We start from the raw sequence: 18589 nt of genomic DNA, 5'->3' as shown, positions 1-18589 counted from the left end.
TGCGTTTTGAACTATTCTATAAATACCGTCATTAATGGATTGTAATAAGATTCTCTTTAATAGCAAACCTCAACCTGTAACATGTGGAACATTAATTGCTCATGCGGCTCTAGGTACCGCACCGTGTTTATGGTTGTTTTACAGCTGCAATGAAGTGCCTCGACGCCAGTGCAAGCACCAGCAAAGGAAAAAGAACGAGCTGCAGCAAATTCAGATAAAGATCAGAAAAGGCACGAAGAAGGGGGGGGAAAAAAAAAAAAAAATATCCTATACATGCTTAACACAAAAAAGATCAAACCAGAAGCGTGTTACTAACAGCAGTTGTAAAGTTGCCAGGCAGGAAGTCAGAAGAGTTGAACTACCATTGGAAAGGAGTTTGGGCCATGAGCAATCTCAAAACCTGACCCACCTACTGCAAACACTGAAAACTGCATTAGAAAGTCAAACTTTATAAAATACGTGAGCCGCCTGAGCACAGCCGACTGGCAGGCAATTCCCTTCTAAGTTTCTTCAAGCAAAAATCAAAGCTTTATCTTTGGTCAAGAAATGGGTTGGTAGCTACCAGTGAATGATTCACCTTATTTTTCAAGGTTCGTTAAGCAACTGAGCAAGCTGGTGCCCATGGCAAAATATGCAATACCTGTAACAAGCTGTTACTCCTCTATCCCACCTACACACTACTCTGTCCCCCTCCGCCAGTGTTTTTGTAAATATACATTGCAAAAACATCCTCCGGTGACGAAGTCAGTTGTACCGAGACTTAGGCCCGGACTGTGGGGTTTGTACCACGTAAAAAACCCTGCATAAATACCGCATAATGAGATCTTAGCACGGCTCGCTTAGCTATCCGCTCAACCTTTACATGAGACAGTTAACCTGGAATATTTACCAAAAGGGCCAGTAAATATTGCTTTTTTTTTTTTTTTTTTTCCTAAGCAGAAAGAAAAAGTTGGGTTTTGTGTTTTTTGGGGTTTTTTTTTGGTTTTTTTTTTTTGGTTGGTTGGTTTTTTTTAAACTTAGTACTCAAAACCAGCCAACTATGATCAGTCTCCTTCTGAAGAGACGGCTGCGGTTTGGGACATGACTTACGAAACACCTTTCCGATTGCTAAGCCAGGCATTCGTTACCAGCTGGGTAAAATACCACCAGCTTATGATTGGGATATCATTTGAATTTCACGTCTAAATTGAGAAGTTGCTCAATTTTGGCCCAAGCCCCTGTGAAGACAGAGCTTTTTATGCAGCTAAATTCATCTGGAAATGTCTTCATTATCTTAACGTTTCACACAGATGTAAGAATGCTTAGACAATGCAGCGATGGGCACGGCAACTAGGCTAAAATGTCTAAGTATATTAAAGCCGTATTTGATTGTCTCAGTCATACTAATTACTCTGAATCCTTGCCAAATCTTTTGGCTTATTACATAACCTAATAAATAGCTTGAATTCCTAAAATTAGTATGGGTACCAAACTGACCACAACTCCGCCTCATAATTGAGCTAAATCCATCTCTAAGGATCTTTAAACCATGGAATTTGACCTTTTGAAACCGTAGTGGCTTTATTTGCTGAAATACTTTGCAGTTGATAGACTCGCCACTAAATACTTTAAAATCTCATTTAGAGAACATCGCTGCTATATCCCATTCCCATCCTTATATAAAACCAGAATCCCATGTTAAATAGTTATAAAACATTCAACCGCAGAAATTTTCTCCTTAAATACAGGTTTGCTTATTTTAAGACTCCAACACAACTGCCTCTTCAGTATATAAACACGTGCAAGTGGAAGCCACTGTAAAGTGGAAAAAGCCACCAGGGAGGGCAGAGGTGGGACTATACAGAAGGAACAGAGCGTTTCAAACTGATGGGGGGACCACGCTGGTTTCTGCCGGAGCCCCAGATCACACTATAGTAAGCAATAAAGTCAAAGAGCCCAAGATTAGTTCGGGAAGAAAACAAAATATGATGACAAACTTTAGTTCTGTTAAGAGATACAAGACTCAGGAAGCATAAACGCTAAGCTTTTTCTGATAAATCTGAGGCAGAAGAAGAAAGCTGGTAGAAGCACAGGAAAACCAAGCTCCCCTTTGAGTTCACCTCCATCTACAGCTCTGCACTTTTGCAAAATCCAGAGGGACCTCGACAGGCTGGAGAGGTGGGCCCATGCCAACCTCATGAAGTTCAACAAGAACAAGTGCAAGGTCCTCCATCTGGGTCGGGGCAATCCCAAGCACCGATATAGGCTGGGCAGTAGAGCAGCCCTGAAGTAAAGGACTTGGGCATGTTGGTGGACGAGAGGCTCAACAAGAGCCGTCAGAGTGCACTAGCTGCCCAGAAAGCAAATCATATCCTGGGCTGCATCAGGAGAAGCGTGGCCAGCAGGTCGAGGGAGATGATTCTCCTCCTCTACTCCACTCTCGTGAGACCCCACCTGGAGTACTGCGTCCAGCTCTGGAGCCCCTACTACAAGAGAGATATGGACGTGCTGGAACATGTCCAGAGAAGGGCCATGAGGATGATCAGAGGGCTGGAGCACCTCTCCTATGAGGACAGACTGAGAGAGGTGGGGTTGTTCAGTCTGGAGAAAAGAAAGCTCTGAGGAGACCTTATTGTGGCCTACCAGGATCTTAAGGGGGCCTACGAGAAAGCTGCTGAGGGACTTTTTAGGATGTTGGGTAATGGTAGGACTAGAGGGAATGGATTAAAACTAGAGATGGGTCGATTCAGACTGGACGTTAGGAAGAAGTTCTTCACCATGAGGGTGGTGAGACACTGGAACAGGTTGCCCAGAGAGGTGGTGGAAGCCCCATCCCTGGAAGTTTTTAAGGCCAGGCTGGATGGGGCTCTGAGCAACCTGATCTAGTGGGAGGTGTCCCTGCCCGTGGCAGGGGGGTTGGAACTAGATGATCTCTGAGGTCCCTTCCAACCCTGACAATTCTATGATTCTGTGATTCTATGAAAATTGGAAGAGTTTAAACTTCAGTAAATGCAGGGAGGAGACACTCAAAGTTGAACAATAAAAGACATTATCTTCCAGTTCCCGCCTAGGTCAACAATCCCTGGACTCCCTACATAAAGCACAAATAGAAGATGGGGAAAAAAATACATCACTCCCATTAAAGGAGAGCGCACAGCTCTGCTCCTCTGCCTCCCTTCACCGAGGTACGTGAAAATTTATGATTACAGCTAAGGCAAGCTACCCTACGAGCTCAAAGAGCCACCGAGGCAGAAAAATATGATTATTAACTGCAGGTAGTCTTGACTAAAAGCAAGTACATTGGGGAAAGAACATTTTCTCTTTCAACAATTTTCATTATGCTGTTTTGTCATCGGAATGAACTTTTCATGCAAAACAGCGGAGTGATTTTGTAAGTTTAATAAGACGTAATAAAAAAAAATTAAGGGAAGGCTTTTTTCAAAGGACAAAAGACAAGAAAGCTATTTTAATAGCAACTAAAGATGACATTGGAAAACCTGAAATATTTGGGAAAAGCTGATCTACAACTGCAAGTGATCTACTATAGGCTTGCCTTCTGCACCCTATTGGGATAATCTTTCCACCCAAAGATTCTGTTTCTTAGATAAATCTTTAAAAATGTGGGGGTGGTTTGTCCATTTTCTGTTGGAATGCAAGATTTCAGCTCATATTATTAGCTCTTATTATTCTTAAATTGAACTAAATGACCCATGAATTATTCAAGTAACCATATGAGGGCATACTCTTACAACATGTGCTTTTCTTCTGGTTTTACTTATCACTCTTGGTTTATTCAAGGAGATGCAGAAATAACTCTGCAGGTTTTAGCTATTCCTGGTTCTCACAGACAGAGCCAACAAAAGTTTAAGTAAATACGTCAAACATCTCTCTGCAGTGTTTACTGTAGAACACACGTTTTTATAAAATATTTATCTTCATGTTAATAAAACTTACAGCATCCTGTCCTTACCAAAACCAGATTTTCACACGTATTTGCTAACACCTGAATTGCTCTCTTGCATCCTCCTAAGGACAGCAGCCCAAAGACTACACTAACATACGTGCTTCTTCCCGACTCAAGGAAGGATCACTCCCTGCAACCGAGAGCAACTAACAAATAAAAACAAATTATTCGTTTGTACTGGAAGATAAGAGAGACATTTCAGAGAATAAAAAATTACCCCTCATGGTTTTCCCCTACCTTTTTCATTTGACAAACACTGTGTGCTGGCTCCTGTAAAATTTGCTGTAGGACTAATCACAACTGCCTGAATCTTGGCAAGAATGCAGTATCATTCAATAAACTAATAAAAATACCAAAAGTAGTTCCTCTTTATCAAGGTGCATGAATTTCTCCTTTCGCCTAGAAACACTTCTGCCTTCTCTGTCCTCATGGATTTCCTTCCTCCTTCTTCCCTCTCCCCACTCCTGCTGTATTTTCTTACCCTTGGAATGCCTTCTCTGATTTCAGACCCACCTTTTTTGGGAGCAGCGTTCCAGAAGCTTTCCCTAACTGCCCCGTGTATGACCTACTGTCTTGTGTTTCGTGTTTATCCTTTGAAAATAGATTAACTACCTCTTGGATCACGGCCTGCATCCTGGACATCCCAACAGATGTCTAGTCTTATCACCATCTCAACAACTAGAAACAAGTCCCAGATCTCACCTGCACCCAAAAGTTGTTTGTAACAGTGTAGTGATGCCCACGCAGAAGAAAATGGTCCCAATCAACTGGCTGGTGGCCCACTGGTCAAATCCAACACACATGGCATCCGCTAGCAAAAAGGGCACTGCTATAGTTCCACTGAAACATGTTAAGTAATGCTGTGAAGAGAAAAATGGTCTGTTAATACTGCAGCCAATATTAATAAGCAAGTAAATTTATGACCATCTTGTCTTTTGCCCTGGGTATTTTTTGCTTTTGAAATATCCACCAAAGCTCTCACTTCCTGGTCCTAAGTATTTCTTCAAGTATTTTCCTGCCGTGTTGAGCCACCGCTAGCTTGTTGCTAATGATCGCTATTTCTGTAGGATAAACTAGGTTATTTACACAGCTACACGGCTGCTGTTCTTGGTGAGGAGGTAGCTAGGTAACTGCGCTGCAAACAGCTTCTAACTCAGAAAAGCAGACAAATAACGCCATTCACTTCCAACCATGTGAAAAACCATCAGCTTACAAATGAACTTAAGCGCGCACACAAACTAGGCTGCAAATAGGCTCACGAGTATCAGAAACTAGGTACTCGTTCATTCTTTTTCAATTCAAATACATTAAGCAAACAAACAAGAGTCACCACATTCAACAACGCAAGTAAAAATACAGAATCGCCTGTCCTTGAGGAAAGGCAGAAATAAAAAGGATGCTTTGGAATGTATTTGTTTGGAGATCTCAACATACTTTACAGATATTAACACATTCTCAGCATTCCTGTGGGACAGATATTATTACCGTTTGAGAAAGAAAGGAGACGAAATGAGCTGTTCTGCTTCACGTAAGTGAGCGGCTGCGCTGGTAGCAGGGTCCAGCTCACCACAACAGTCCTACTCATTGCAGGACGCACAGGCTCTCACTCCAGAAAGTGCAGAATTTGCCCGCCCCACTTACTAGCGAGCCCACAGGTCCGGGATGATGCTATCAAGCTTGCAGAATTGAAATGGCTACAGCAGCAGCTTTAATAGTCAAGATTTCAGAACTAAAACATTATCTTTAATTCCAGAGGTGCCAAATGTCACTTTCTGAAGCTTACCACTTAATGTTTGCTCACCTATTAACAGCTGCTTAGAAGACTAAATATTGAAGTGAATCTCACAAAGGCCTAAGCCAGCAAACAATAATATAGGTCATTATCAACACAATAATCTTTCTGATCAACTTCAGAAGAAACTGTCTGAACCCTTTCTTCAAACATGTGAGAGCGTGGGAAGAATAAAATTATCACGTACACAAATGCAACGAACTACACAGAAAATGCTAAAAACTCCTTAAAAGTTACAGAGAAAAGTATTATAGCTGTTTTGAAACATACCTGTAACCCCAAAAATATGCAGAGATACCAAGGTGGAACATCTTCAATAGTGTAAATCATGTCAGTTCTCTGCGCGTCTAAGCTGCCACTGCTGTCCAGCGTCTCTGCCAAAGAGCTCTGTTTTGACAGGGAGGGTTGAGAAAGGTGGGGAGGGTAAAAATTCAGAGAGGACACAAAGGACAACAGTAGGTTACTGTTACATATGAATAAACTGAATTCCAACTATCAGGCAATTCCCAGATACTCCAAGGCTGGTGTTAACGCTCCAAGCGATGCTGATATGTTACATTTTTAAAGCCTTCTACCTCTGATAATGAGCTCATCCCCAGCTGTAGCTACTGAACTTCTACCAAACGCATTTCCGTAAGCCATTCCCTGCTTATCCCTTATACTAACGCAACAATTGTTCGTTTATGATCTAACTGACCTGGCTGCCAAAGTTGCCCAAAAATGGGATTATCATGACCGAACTGTTTATTAAAAAAGAAAAAAGAAAAAAAAAAAGGAAGAATCGTAACTATGTAGAAGAGTCAACAATGGCTATTTTGAAAGCAGAATGGCTATCCTTGCATAAGAGACCAAAATCACAGGCAGGAAAGTTCCTTATTACAGTAATTGCTTCCCTGCTTAATTCTTACTCAATTTCAATCCTGGTTAACCTTTTTTAAGCCACAAGATTTATTATTTTTGCTTCCACCCCACATGCAAGCAGTCAAGAACAATACCAAACGTTAGAACTGAATACATCTACGGCCAATTTATATTAGTCAACCGGACTTCCTCCAAGCCTGCAGGAATTTAAGCGAGACCACATTCTGGCCTACCATGTGCCCTAATTTGCAGAGAGCTAAGAGACAACTGACCACACGTACAAACGCATCAAAATCCCTGCAGATCTTCCAGTAAAACAAGATTCATCTCGATGGTTTCTTCTTTGCAACTAAGTGGAATCATTCCATTCAAACGCTCTGGTTTTGAAATTCCTGAGAACAAAAACACAATGCTCCAAAGCCCAAATACCAACAACAAAAGCAGGAGGAAGTATCAGATTTTATCATTTCAGCTCAATTATCCAAAAAATACCTTATATAACTACTGTTCTGACCTAATCCACACTAGAACATAACAAACTCATGTGAAGTAGCCTTACACAAAGACTGGGAACTTCGCCAGACTCGTGACTTTGCCTCAAACGGTCTTTACTTCTTCAAAAAAATCACAACACATCCACGGATTATGCTTAGATAATCTCTATTTGGTTTATCATCTGCAAGGTCAGGGAAGCCAAACTGACCCATGGTACTTCCCTCTTACCTTCGATTTCTGTCGGGAAAACAACTGCCACTGGGCTAATTCAAATTCAGGGAGCGTAAATAACCACACCGCTACGGAAAGGTCCAGGGTATTACAATGGAAAAGCAAAATATAGAAATGCTAATTTCAGAAGGCTCTTTTACACGATGCTAAGCCCTGAGCAATTTGCTCAGCAGGATTAGTTTAAATACTGTATAGGTCCTAAACAGAGGAATACGGGAAATTCTTCACTGCACAACTCATCTCGCCAATTTGCAGCATTAATGTCTATTTTCATTGCCTGAAAAATGAAAGACCACCCTCCTGACCTGATTCTCTAGAAAATAACAAATAAAAACATGAGGAACTTGAGTTTTAGAGCTTCACCTCTTACTGGAGGAAGAGCACTGAGCAGCAGTAAACGTGCACATGTCTCTAACTGGAACTTAGGAAAAAACGCATACATCCTTGTGTTGATGCACTTACGTGTAGATCCAAGGCAGGACACAAAGCTGCTGACCCCCAAAGGCAGGAGGAGGATGACTCAAGAGCCAACGTAGTTATGGACACACATCAGGACATTTATCATTGCTAGAGGTTTCTAAGTTCCTAAGAACTTGCTCAGAACAAAGATTCACCCAGAGAAGCTGCTGTGATACTTTCTGTTCTTCTAAAACAGTTTTGTTAGCCTTTCCCCAGAGACTATACACACACACACACATATATGTATATATTAAAAAAAAAAAAGTGTGTATATGATTGCCTCACTTCCCCTCGATGTCACTGCAATGTACGCTCCACCTGAGAACTTTGCTCACCATTGATACTGCCTGTTTGTTCAACATTTCGACGAAGAGGTCATCATACACTTACAGAGAGGCAGAGGTCATGAAGGAAGAGTAAGAATGGTTACAACATCTGCTCATGAGGTAGGAACGGAGCGGTATCAGGAGAAATTAACCGTTTGCTTCACGAATCACATCAACGTTAGCTTCCCGAGTCACCCTAACAGCAGCGCAGATTTAGAAGAACAAACTGGGGACAGCTTCCCACCTGACTGCAGGGTAAAAAGATAAACCACCTATCACCGGGCACTGAGCAACCCGCATTACTCCTCCCAACGATGGGCAGAAGTGGGATTTTCAAAGTTCATAATGTCCCCATGCAGGATACCAGGTTCTCTAAAAATCCAGTAAGGGATCTGTGCAGATTGGTGGCTCTGTTTTGGCCCCTGCCTTTTGAAAAATCCAACTTTTGGCCTCTTTCTAGCTTTTCTGACTTTGGCAGATCAATATCCAGTAGCTATCTAAGTGTTCCATGTAGTGCCAACCACTAATTTTTCTTCATAGTACTGATGAGGCTGCATAAGCATATTCCCTAACTATTCCACATCTATTATATCACGCTACATCATGCTATATACATTCCCCATCTTCTTTGGGCAGCAAAAATCAGAAACAATGATCTGTTTCTACCAGGAAGACCATGTCACATGCAGCAAGTTTATTAGTTCTTTCAGAACTTTTCATTTGCCATTACATTTATGACTACATTTGCCTGCAACGAACAAAAAGCTCGGCAGGCACCAGGCCTAGGAACAAGTCAACTCGTCCGTCGCACACGGAAAGCTCTCTTTGGCCACAGATCAACAACCGCTAACCAACTGAAGCTCTCCTATTGCAAGTGAAGTTTATAGGTCTTCTAAAAAAGAATTTCAAACTTTAAAGCATAATTGTCATAGCAATGTCTGCCCTCCGCGGCAAAGTGGTTGGATAAAAAAAAAAATAAATAAAAAAAAATCCAAGATACTCCTCATTCCTTCCAAAGGCCAGACTTACTCTGCTTTGGAAGATGAAGCTTTCACCTTCAAACTTTTAGCAGATAATGGATAAAGGGAACCAACTGAACAAAGAGGAGTTTGAGAAGCAGGGTGAGGTCTGGCTACCCTGCTGATAAGTCACTGGGTAGTCACTGGCCCTTTTGCATCTCGAGCGTGTGCCTGCTGGTTTAATATACTGACTATGTGCTGGTGCTTGCCAAGTATGCCATAGTACGCTGTAGGGAACTGCTGGGAATGAACTCCACCTTTTGGAATGAGATACTGATCAGAGACTAATTCTTTTTTATTTTTTTATTTTTATTTTTAATTGGCCAAAGGTGGGACAACACAAAAATTTTCAAAAAAGCACAGAAAAAGTATAAGCAGCGGGGGGAAAAATGAGACAGAGATAAAGGTGTTGGAAAAACATTGGTGCGTGTGTAGGTGTGTGTGAAATACAACAACAAACCCACCGCAAAATCCAAAGAAGCAAACACTACCAACAGTGCAAGACGAAGGCTGTTATCAAGTACTAGTGGGAAGGACCAAAAGAAAACCGACTGGGAAACTGCAGGGAATAAGGCCTTTAGAGAAATACCTCAAATAAAGAGCCGACGACATGTTCAGATTAATTCTATTAAGCAATAAGCAACACAGTATTGTTTATTTTACATGGATGCAGCAATACAGCTATTTTTCATCTGGGCTAATCGTTTATTGTTTCAGCTAACAAACATTGCAAGACAACGTAAGCATTTGGCATCCTCCAGGAATTAAGTACATTTCAGTCCTCTTTGTTAAAGGCTTTTTATTCAAGGTTTTTCGTTTGCCTTTTTTGGGTGAATGATCTCCCAAGATGAATGGAAAGCCAAGAACAAACATGCCTTATGCACACACTTATTCTAAGTGAAAAGCAGGCGGTTTGCCTAGATTACCAGAAATGCCATCTTAATACGCGAGGCTGTTAATTGCTACAGCCCCTCCTTTCACTGTTCATTCATTGTAAGCCACAGAAAAGCTTTAACTCAGACAGATTTGGTTGATTAAAAGCTCATGGTCTCTTTAAGATGAATTATCACCCATCACGTACAGTTTTGATGACATGGATGAAGTGGAAGGGAGAAAAATATTCATTTGGTAAAAACAGGCCATGAAGACATGCTTTAATGTCTAGAGATCGCTAATCTTAGTTGCACAATTTCATCCGAACACCTTTTGCTCAAGGCTTTTATCAGATTGTCTCTCTCCACACTAGTCTGAGCACGCTCCAAAAATCAGCCATCACAGACATATGCATGTCAACAGTTGCCAAAATCTGTCCATTAAAACATCAGCGTGATCAAGATGCTAGTAGAAATATATCTGAGACATAGAGGCAGGCTATCTGTAGAAGACAGAGTATACAAAAGCATTCATAACATTCTTCTAAAATGTAACACTACGAGAACTCTGCCAGAATCACCTGCTCGAGGTATATTTTAAATCTCAAATTCAGAAGTGAATTTTCATGTCCAAGTCAGAAAACCTTAACTACACCCTTTGATACCATCCTTGCCCCAACAGAAGCTACAGTCTCAAAGAAATGAGCATCATGATGCTCTTGCTTGGAACCAAGAGAGTTTTGTTCTTTTTTTCCAATTAGGACATTTGAAAAATTTGGTAAAATTGAGGCTTTCTGGAGACAAGGCTTAGGCCCAAAGCCAATTAGATATAAATGCTTCAGAAAAAGATGCTGTTCAAATTTACCGTAATCCTCTTCCTTATTTTAAACAAAAGCTCAGATTCACACTGTCCCTGCTTGCAAGTTTATTATTATTGAACAGGCTTGGGGAATGACAGAATTGAGAAAAAAGCTGGAAAAATCACAACCACATTGGTCTCCTTTGTGGCCTCAACTGGGTCTTCCTGAATAGCTAAGATACGATCATCATTTTCCTAAGGAAAAATGTTCAAGCGTTTTTATGAATGACCTGAAATTCATTCATAAAGCTGTCACTCAACAACAGTAAGCAGCCCCCTACTGGGAAAAAGGGCTAGAAAAATTAACCTTATGAGGTTGGAGCTTGGAAGAAATTGGGAAAGAGAGTGGGAAAGACCCCACTTTTGAAGGTGCTCAACACCACCAGTTCACTTGACTAAATGCAGAAAAAGCGAAGCACTGAAGAACAGAACAGGATGGCCTTAGCAGGGAAACCATGCGAAAGGCCAATGGAAATGAAGAAATCAAAAAATTGCACATTACGAATTTTGGTGGCAGGTCAAAGTGCATTAACTGCTTCTAACATTTGCTGAGTCATTCCCTGAGTTCTGCAACTGAAATATGTGACCAGACGAGTCATGAGGACAGAACTCCCCCAAGCCTAATCTGAATCTGCAAGTCAGCATGTTTGATTAGAGAAAGAAAACCCCTCAGCCAAGTAAAACTAGTGTGGACAAATAATTGAACTGAAAAAGCAAGAATGAGTTCTCGCCCAGAAGGACACCGCTACGTACCTTTTCTGCTATGCCGTTTTCTGTAGTATAGATGGCCATCAACTCTGTGTCTTCTGTATCCTGATCCCCGCTGGATGTTGCTCCACCATTTATCACGACCTTAAAAATAAAACAAAAAAAAAGAAACACGAGGTCTTAAAATAAACATTTTCTCTGCAATCATACCTCACGCCACTCAGTATTCTCCCTCGACATCTGCCTTTGACATTTTGTCAGAAAACGTTACAAGCATGGCAAGCAATCATTTCTGTAACAGCACGGCTAGGAGTATATAGAAAGTTGAAAGCCATCACTCAAAGCCTGGACAGTATCAACTGAGGGGGGAGTAAACCATCAGCAGGTTGACTGGAAGAGTTCTTAAGAGGCAGACGTGTACAACAGAATGATACAACTGAAAATCTGAGTGAGTTAAAGACGACAAACAAATGTTTCCTCGTTGTCGCCTGCTACTCTCACTCAAGTAACTCGGGACATACGGGGGGTTGGTGCGTTCTGCACTAGGACGGTTAATTGTTTGAATCATGAACAGCCTGGGAAATCACATGTCCTGCAAACAGCACCGCTTTGGAGTGCAGAAGTGAAAACAGCTACAGATAACATAATTGACCATGTTTATATATAAACAATAAGTGGCAAAAGAGGTTTTACTACTTATGGAAATAAAGGTTTTATAGAGCATGATTAGAACAAGGCATTATTCACTGATTCATGCTGAGCTTGACTAAGTAGTACCTGAATGTGTTACTTACAGGCAGGGTGAAAAAGGTGGGATGTTTAGATTCATCCTCATATTTGCCTTCTGTCGAGCCTCCCGCCTCCACCGACTTCGAAGTGGTGTTCTTGCCAATCCCCATCGTTTCCAGAATGTCAGGGACTTGCATGCAGTACCCAAGCAGATGCTTCCGGGATGACAGGTCAAGTACTAAGGATAATTTCTTGTTTAAACAGCAGTACCTCCAGGAATCGTAAAAGTGCTCAGGAATCCAGCTGGGACATTAGAGTTGCTTTTTTAAGTATCGTTAGCATCAATGGCACCTAGAATTGAACAGATAAATTAACTTTTCCTTTATCACCTAAGATATATGTAGAAACACACATGCCCTGCAGCCTTGGTTCCCTTTTACACTCATGACTCACCCACTCTTATCATTACTCTCTGATTTGATAATTAGCAGATTACCATTTAAAGATAAAGCTGAGAGTGTTTTAAATTCTCTTCATGATGGGAATACTGTGCCAATCCCCTCATTCTTCTCTTGTGGTCTTCAATTATTAGTAGTATACTGAAACCTTGGTTTTGTTTCTATTTCACAGTCATTTCCATCGAACTTTCTGGGAATAAAGTACGCCTGTACTCCAGCACTCCAGCCAGGCAGCGATGTAGAACAGATTGCTACTGAACATCCATTGCAAACTATACTCGTGCTTCTTCAAAGACCATAAATCTGCAGACGTACTCACAAGTTCACCTGTGCATAACTAAATCCTTCCTTTTAAAACAACTTGTTTTTAAATAAAAAGCATCCAGGAAGCTTAGACGAGATGGACAGTGGAGCACACCTGACTTTCAGTGAGTCTATTTCAGACAGACAGAAACAGCCCTTTCTGATGAACACCCTCACTCAAAATTATCCCAGTTGCTTGCGGGTCATTCAAAGCAATCTGCCCCATGAGGCCGAACCAACCGATTCAGGATAAAAATGTGCATTTTAATTAGTATCAGCACTACTTTGGCACAGGAACAGGAAAGATCGTACAGGTTACTGGTTCTCTTTTGTTTTCCCAGATGGGTCACTACAGTACAGTTTTCCCACATTTGTTCCTTAAATTAGACCTGCCAGTCCAGGGTCATCCACGCTTTTGCCATTTCCAAGGCTAAGGAACATGAACTAACAGATTTGAACCTAAACTTCCCACAGGACAGCCTGGAAAATTCTTCAACAAACCAAGTTTTGCAACCTGTGGTTTCTGAGCTTCAAAAAAGAAAGCGCAGCTGCAGACAAAACAAGCTCAGCTGCAGATGAAAGTACATGATAGAACCTGAAAACCGGCCTTTTCAAAACCGTATCAAGCGAAATTTTCTACAAAACCAGGAACACAATCCAGCAGCAAAACCTACTACACGTTGGCGTTACTTCAAAAGCAAGTTAACGACACTTTCCACTTAATTGCTAGAGGTGGAAATGCAGCTAACGGACATCCAAAAAAACACAGTTATGTATATATTAGAAAGCAAAAAAAAAAAAAAAAAAAATAGAGTTTGGGTTTTTTCTTAAGCCTCCCTTCAAAAATGCTGTGCAGGAAAATGCCAGCAGCTTCAACATCTACTGTAATTGCAATAATAATGAAACTTGACAAAGACCCTTCTGCTAGGAACAATTTAGGACTGTTTGAAAAATTACAAAGTACTAATATTTTAGAAGCTCTTAATAGCTGTTAATTGAGCATTTTCTAGAAAAATCTGGTTACTTGAGGTCAAAGAGATATTAATCTTTCAAAGCGATACAACTTTTCAAGAGAGAAAATATAGATTTATATACATAGTGTAAGAAACGCTACTTAGGCGCCGAGACAGCCTTGAAGCACTCCTAATTAAATCAAAATGTAATAGAAAGTAGCACCTTCCAATAAGAGGTTAATTAAGATTTGTTTCTTAAAGTAAATATTAAAATAGCATAATTAATTATTTCTCACTTGAACTTAAGACTGAAGGAGAAGAGTGGTTTGAGCACTCAAGCCTTTCTGGAAAGGCATTCCCATTTTTACAATGACCACAGACCTTCCCTTCAAAAAGCGCAAATCTCCAGACATGAGCAGCGACGTTAAATTAGTTTGTCTGCTTCCGAGTTTGTGCTCAGAAAACTGGCAACGCCTCCTCCAGTCTCTACAGGAACACTCATCTCTCTCAGCTGCCCCTGCAGGTCTGAGAGGTGACCCAAAAAGGTCAGAGAGGACCAAGAGACAGAGAAGAGTTAAAGGTTGGGGGGGGTGGGCAGTGGGGGTGGCTGGGTTTGGTTGGGTTGTTTTGTTGTTTTTTTTTTTAGGGATTTTGTGTGCTTTTACTATAGAGGCACGAGGGACTTTTTTTAAAGCACATAAGAAAAAAAAGAAAAGAATTTGCTTTTTTTCTGTCAACGTAGACTTATTTTATTCTCCAAGAAAATCAGCGATGGAGACAGGCGTAGTTTAGTCTGGCAGCTTTATCATCTCAGATTGGAAAGGAAAAGGGAAAGGGCAGAATTGCACCTCCCTAGCAAAGGCAGCCATGCCAATAAAACACCAGCGTAAGAGTTACACCAGCAGGAAACCTGCCATTCAGGAGATCTGGTTTACGGTATTCTGGCACCATAAGCCTCTTAGTTAGCATTAACCAGCATCTCCACCGATGCAAAAGAAAAGACCACATAATCCTATTTTACTTCGCGCTGCAAGGCGGTAAGACTGCTATCTTCTCAAAGAAGATGTGATCATTCCTTGGGAATTGTTCTTGAGATTTACATCAGGAGAGCACGCAAATAAGCTGCACCTTCTATTAATTCTTGAGAGCCAAAACACAACAGCTAGAATGGTAGCGGTTGGATGAGGGTTCCCAAATGACGACGAACAAGTGACTCCGCATCAACAGGCAAAAACAGTCTCAGCTACTGCTTCTCCTAGAAGGAGGGAGGTATGTGTGTACGTATACACATTTACATGCACATAGACACTACACGTACATACGTGTGTTTGGGGAGAGGGGCAGCCCAAGGAAAACAAGGAGAACACATCTCAAAACTCTTTTTGCTTCTACTCAGCAATTACACTCGCACTTTATGGCACAGATGATAATCAGAGATTTTCAAGAACGCTTTTATTCTGCAATCACAAGGGTCAAATTGAAACAGAAATCTTCAGGCAGCAGGAGATCAGGTTATCTGAAAGATATCAGTCTTTTTTGTCAGACCTCTTATCCTACCAACTGAGCATAGCTACACAGGATGACTCAGACTGTTATAGCCCTCTGTAACACATTTAACTGATCAGAAGCCGAAAAGCCATGTAAAAAGAGATAAAACTCATTCAACACCAGCTCAGTACACACAGTACACTGAATTATCTGCTGCCTTGGATCAAATGGAAAGGCTAGAAGTGAAACTTCCACCAGCATACTGATTAACTTTCATCTCTTTCCATACCAAATTATCTTCAGTGCTCATACATGATTAACCCAGGAAGACCAAAAGCTGACACAGGTTTACAATGCTTTAGATAAGATTAGTATCTAGACAAACAGCTTCTGCAGGGGATAGTCTAGGTGCAAGTTCACAGGAGGAAAACCCTCCTAGCTGGGGAAAGGCTACTCTGGATCTTCGACACGTTTGCCCTTTTCTCCAACACACAAATCATCTTCCAGATTGGACACCAGGACACACAGCTACGGGAGCATCTGGTTTGACACAACGTGGTAGTTCTTACACTTGGTGTTTTCATGACCACTAACATCACATTTTCTATTTTACCAAGGGAGCTGCCATTTTGTTTAAAGAAGTTATAATGCATTTCAAAGTTCACTGAAAGAAAAAACCATCAGAGATGGAGATGTACAATGCAAGACTGTAATTAAACCTACTTTTCATTTCCTCCTTTCAGATTCTGCCTGCAAGTCATTACTCTGGAACCTCTGCCACAAATAAAAATGGCCAGTGAAGTACACAACAAAGGTTTTCCTACAGAGAAATCTGCCCATATACCAAGACAGGCCGCACAAAAAGCTTCTATTTCACAAGGTACCACATCGCATGCAAGAATAATTTGAAAACCCACCTCTTACCAGATTCAAAAGTTAACTTGGGCAGGACAGAAGATACAGATAAATGTAAAGAGCTTATTAATGTGGAATGGAAAAATGGATCATGAACTCCATTAAAGGTGGAGGCAACCATAATATACGTCTTCTCCCTTGCACACATTATTTTCTTTTAAAGCAGCATCATTTGATCTAGTTCTTGGCTGAACCACACTACAAACGTTCCCTACTTTTCCGTATTATTCTGAGAATACCCAGTTAACAATTACAAAAGACAAATAAAAAAAATATTCAGATTTGCTGTGATGGCGTTCATCGGTGCTATGTTTGAGGGCCTTTAACATTTGAATCCAGAGTTCAGCAAAGCAATGAGTCGGGAAAACAAAACCAATCCGACCTCCAGACTGCAACGTGCTTGGGGCAATAGGTTGTTGGTGTCTTTCTGTTTGTTTGGGTTTTGTTTTGTTTTGTTTTTTTTCCAACATCCATTAGAGGAGTCAACAATTTGTCAGGTGCTGACAGACCGGCAGCACCACAACTGGGAAGCAATGCTGTGCTCAGGATACGTTGTCAATATTAGGAAGCTCACTGCACCACACCTGCAAGGAGCAGACCTAGAGGTTAACCCTTTGGAAGAAGCTTAGTCTGGACCTCAGGTTCCGCCATGACTGTCACAATGACTTTCAACTATGAAAATCACTGTTTTTCCAAAGTGTAAGAATGACGCACGGTTTGTTTTCCCCAGAAGCTTTAAGAGGGAAGCAGCTCTATGTATTTCCTTATTTTCCAAATTCAAAACAAAAACTTCCTAAAACCATGGGGGTCTTTCCAAATTTCAACTAGATCACAAGTTTTTACCAACTGAGCCAGGCCCACCATACAGAGATGTTAGCCAAAATACTTTAGACTTTCCATATTGATTTGTGCAGCTGCTTTGAGGACAGGAGACAGCTGACCCAGCATAAAGCTGGGCAGATAAACATGAGCAATGGGCACAAAGTTTGAACACAACTTAAGTGGCCCGATTTAGTGCTTTGCATGATGGGGCCACAGCATTTTATTACTGGTACCAGGTCTCCTAAGACCACAGCCATCGCTGGACAATCTCAAGTGTTTTACCCCTCAATAAAGTGGCAGAGCTGCCTGCAAGGACAAATGGAAACTGGCTACCTTATAGTTGTGGTCTGCTGTATTGTTTTCCCTCCAACACTAAGTTCTGCTGGAAGAGGTCTGGGACACAAGTAAACCAGCTGGTGAAAAGAGTTAGAAGAAGAATCCTAGCTCGTCTGAAAGGTAAGTGTATTCCCTCCTATCTCTTAGCATAGCGGAAGTGTCTAACAGAACTAACTAGTTAATCAGTACCTGTGGTCCTCTCCTCTCCACCTTGACCGTGGAAGAATCAGGAACTGACCGACGTTTGGTGGCCCTTCACTGCTGTGCAAAGGAAGTATTTGTAAGGGAGGCACAACAGGCGTGGTTGTAAAACAATCTGGCGATGAAACAGCACATTCTTTAGAGTGTACTGATGGAAAAACTCCCAGGAGCACTAACGTAGGTATGCCACCTGGAAAGCACATGTCACACCGCCCCGAGGAAGGAGTGGTGTCAGATCCAGCCCAGGACCTTTCTGGCTTTTACAGATGGCTGAAGAGCCAAGAGAGCTCAGTCTGTTGCATACACTAAGGAGATTAGAATCAAATTAAGGTGACAGCTTAATTACCATCTTCCATTTATTATTTGTAATTAGCTGTCAGACTCATGTGAATAACAGCAACTTTCTCCTGCAAGCAGAGATGACGCTCAGCCAGAAGTTGTCCTACCTTCCATCAACCGAGGTTAGCTTCACCTAAATTTTAAATAAATTCAAAACACTTGAGGCAAATAACCTGAACTGCAGCAGTACATTACATCTGGAGTTCCACCACCTCCAGCAGTAGTTTCAAGTGTTTGGCATCTCCAAAACTCAAGCACACGATGTGTTTGAACACAAATCAAGACATCCTGTATGTCTGAGATTATGTTTTTTGGCAATAGACACACAACAGAGATGTGGAAAGGGACTTGGACTGCCCGCACATCAGGATGATTTATCCTTAAAATGTACCAAGCCTGAGCAGAAAACAAAATCAGTTTTAAAATCCACTTCACCCCCTCATACCCAATACTGTGAGCACAGCAGAGCTGTTTCTGGAA

The 18589-nt window shown here is 41.4% G+C and overlaps 1 protein-coding gene across 5 annotated transcripts in view; it reads right to left on the bottom strand.

The window, feature by feature from the left end:
• SLC23A2 (solute carrier family 23 member 2) overlaps positions 1 to 18589 on the bottom strand; it is a 57226-nt gene that overhangs the window by 19803 nt on the left and 18834 nt on the right. For all 5 annotated transcript variants that reach the window (XM_063358721.1, XM_063358719.1, XM_063358723.1 and 2 more), the window contains 4 exons: positions 12360 to 12645; positions 11611 to 11709; positions 6006 to 6122; positions 4646 to 4803 (listed from right to left, as the gene is read on the bottom strand). In XM_063358721.1, the coding sequence (XP_063214791.1) occupies positions 4646 to 4803; positions 6006 to 6122; positions 11611 to 11709; positions 12360 to 12491 (506 nt within the window). In that variant the 5' untranslated portion in view covers positions 12492 to 12645. The remainder of the gene's footprint in view (positions 1 to 4645; positions 4804 to 6005; positions 6123 to 11610; positions 11710 to 12359; positions 12646 to 18589) is intronic.

This window comes from Chroicocephalus ridibundus, chromosome 23 (genome assembly GCF_963924245.1).
Source record: "Chroicocephalus ridibundus chromosome 23, bChrRid1.1, whole genome shotgun sequence".
In the NCBI taxonomy this organism is placed as follows: domain Eukaryota; kingdom Metazoa; phylum Chordata; class Aves; order Charadriiformes; family Laridae; genus Chroicocephalus; species Chroicocephalus ridibundus.
Note: the sequence above shows the minus strand (reverse complement) of the source record. Positions and strands in the feature narration are given on the sequence as shown.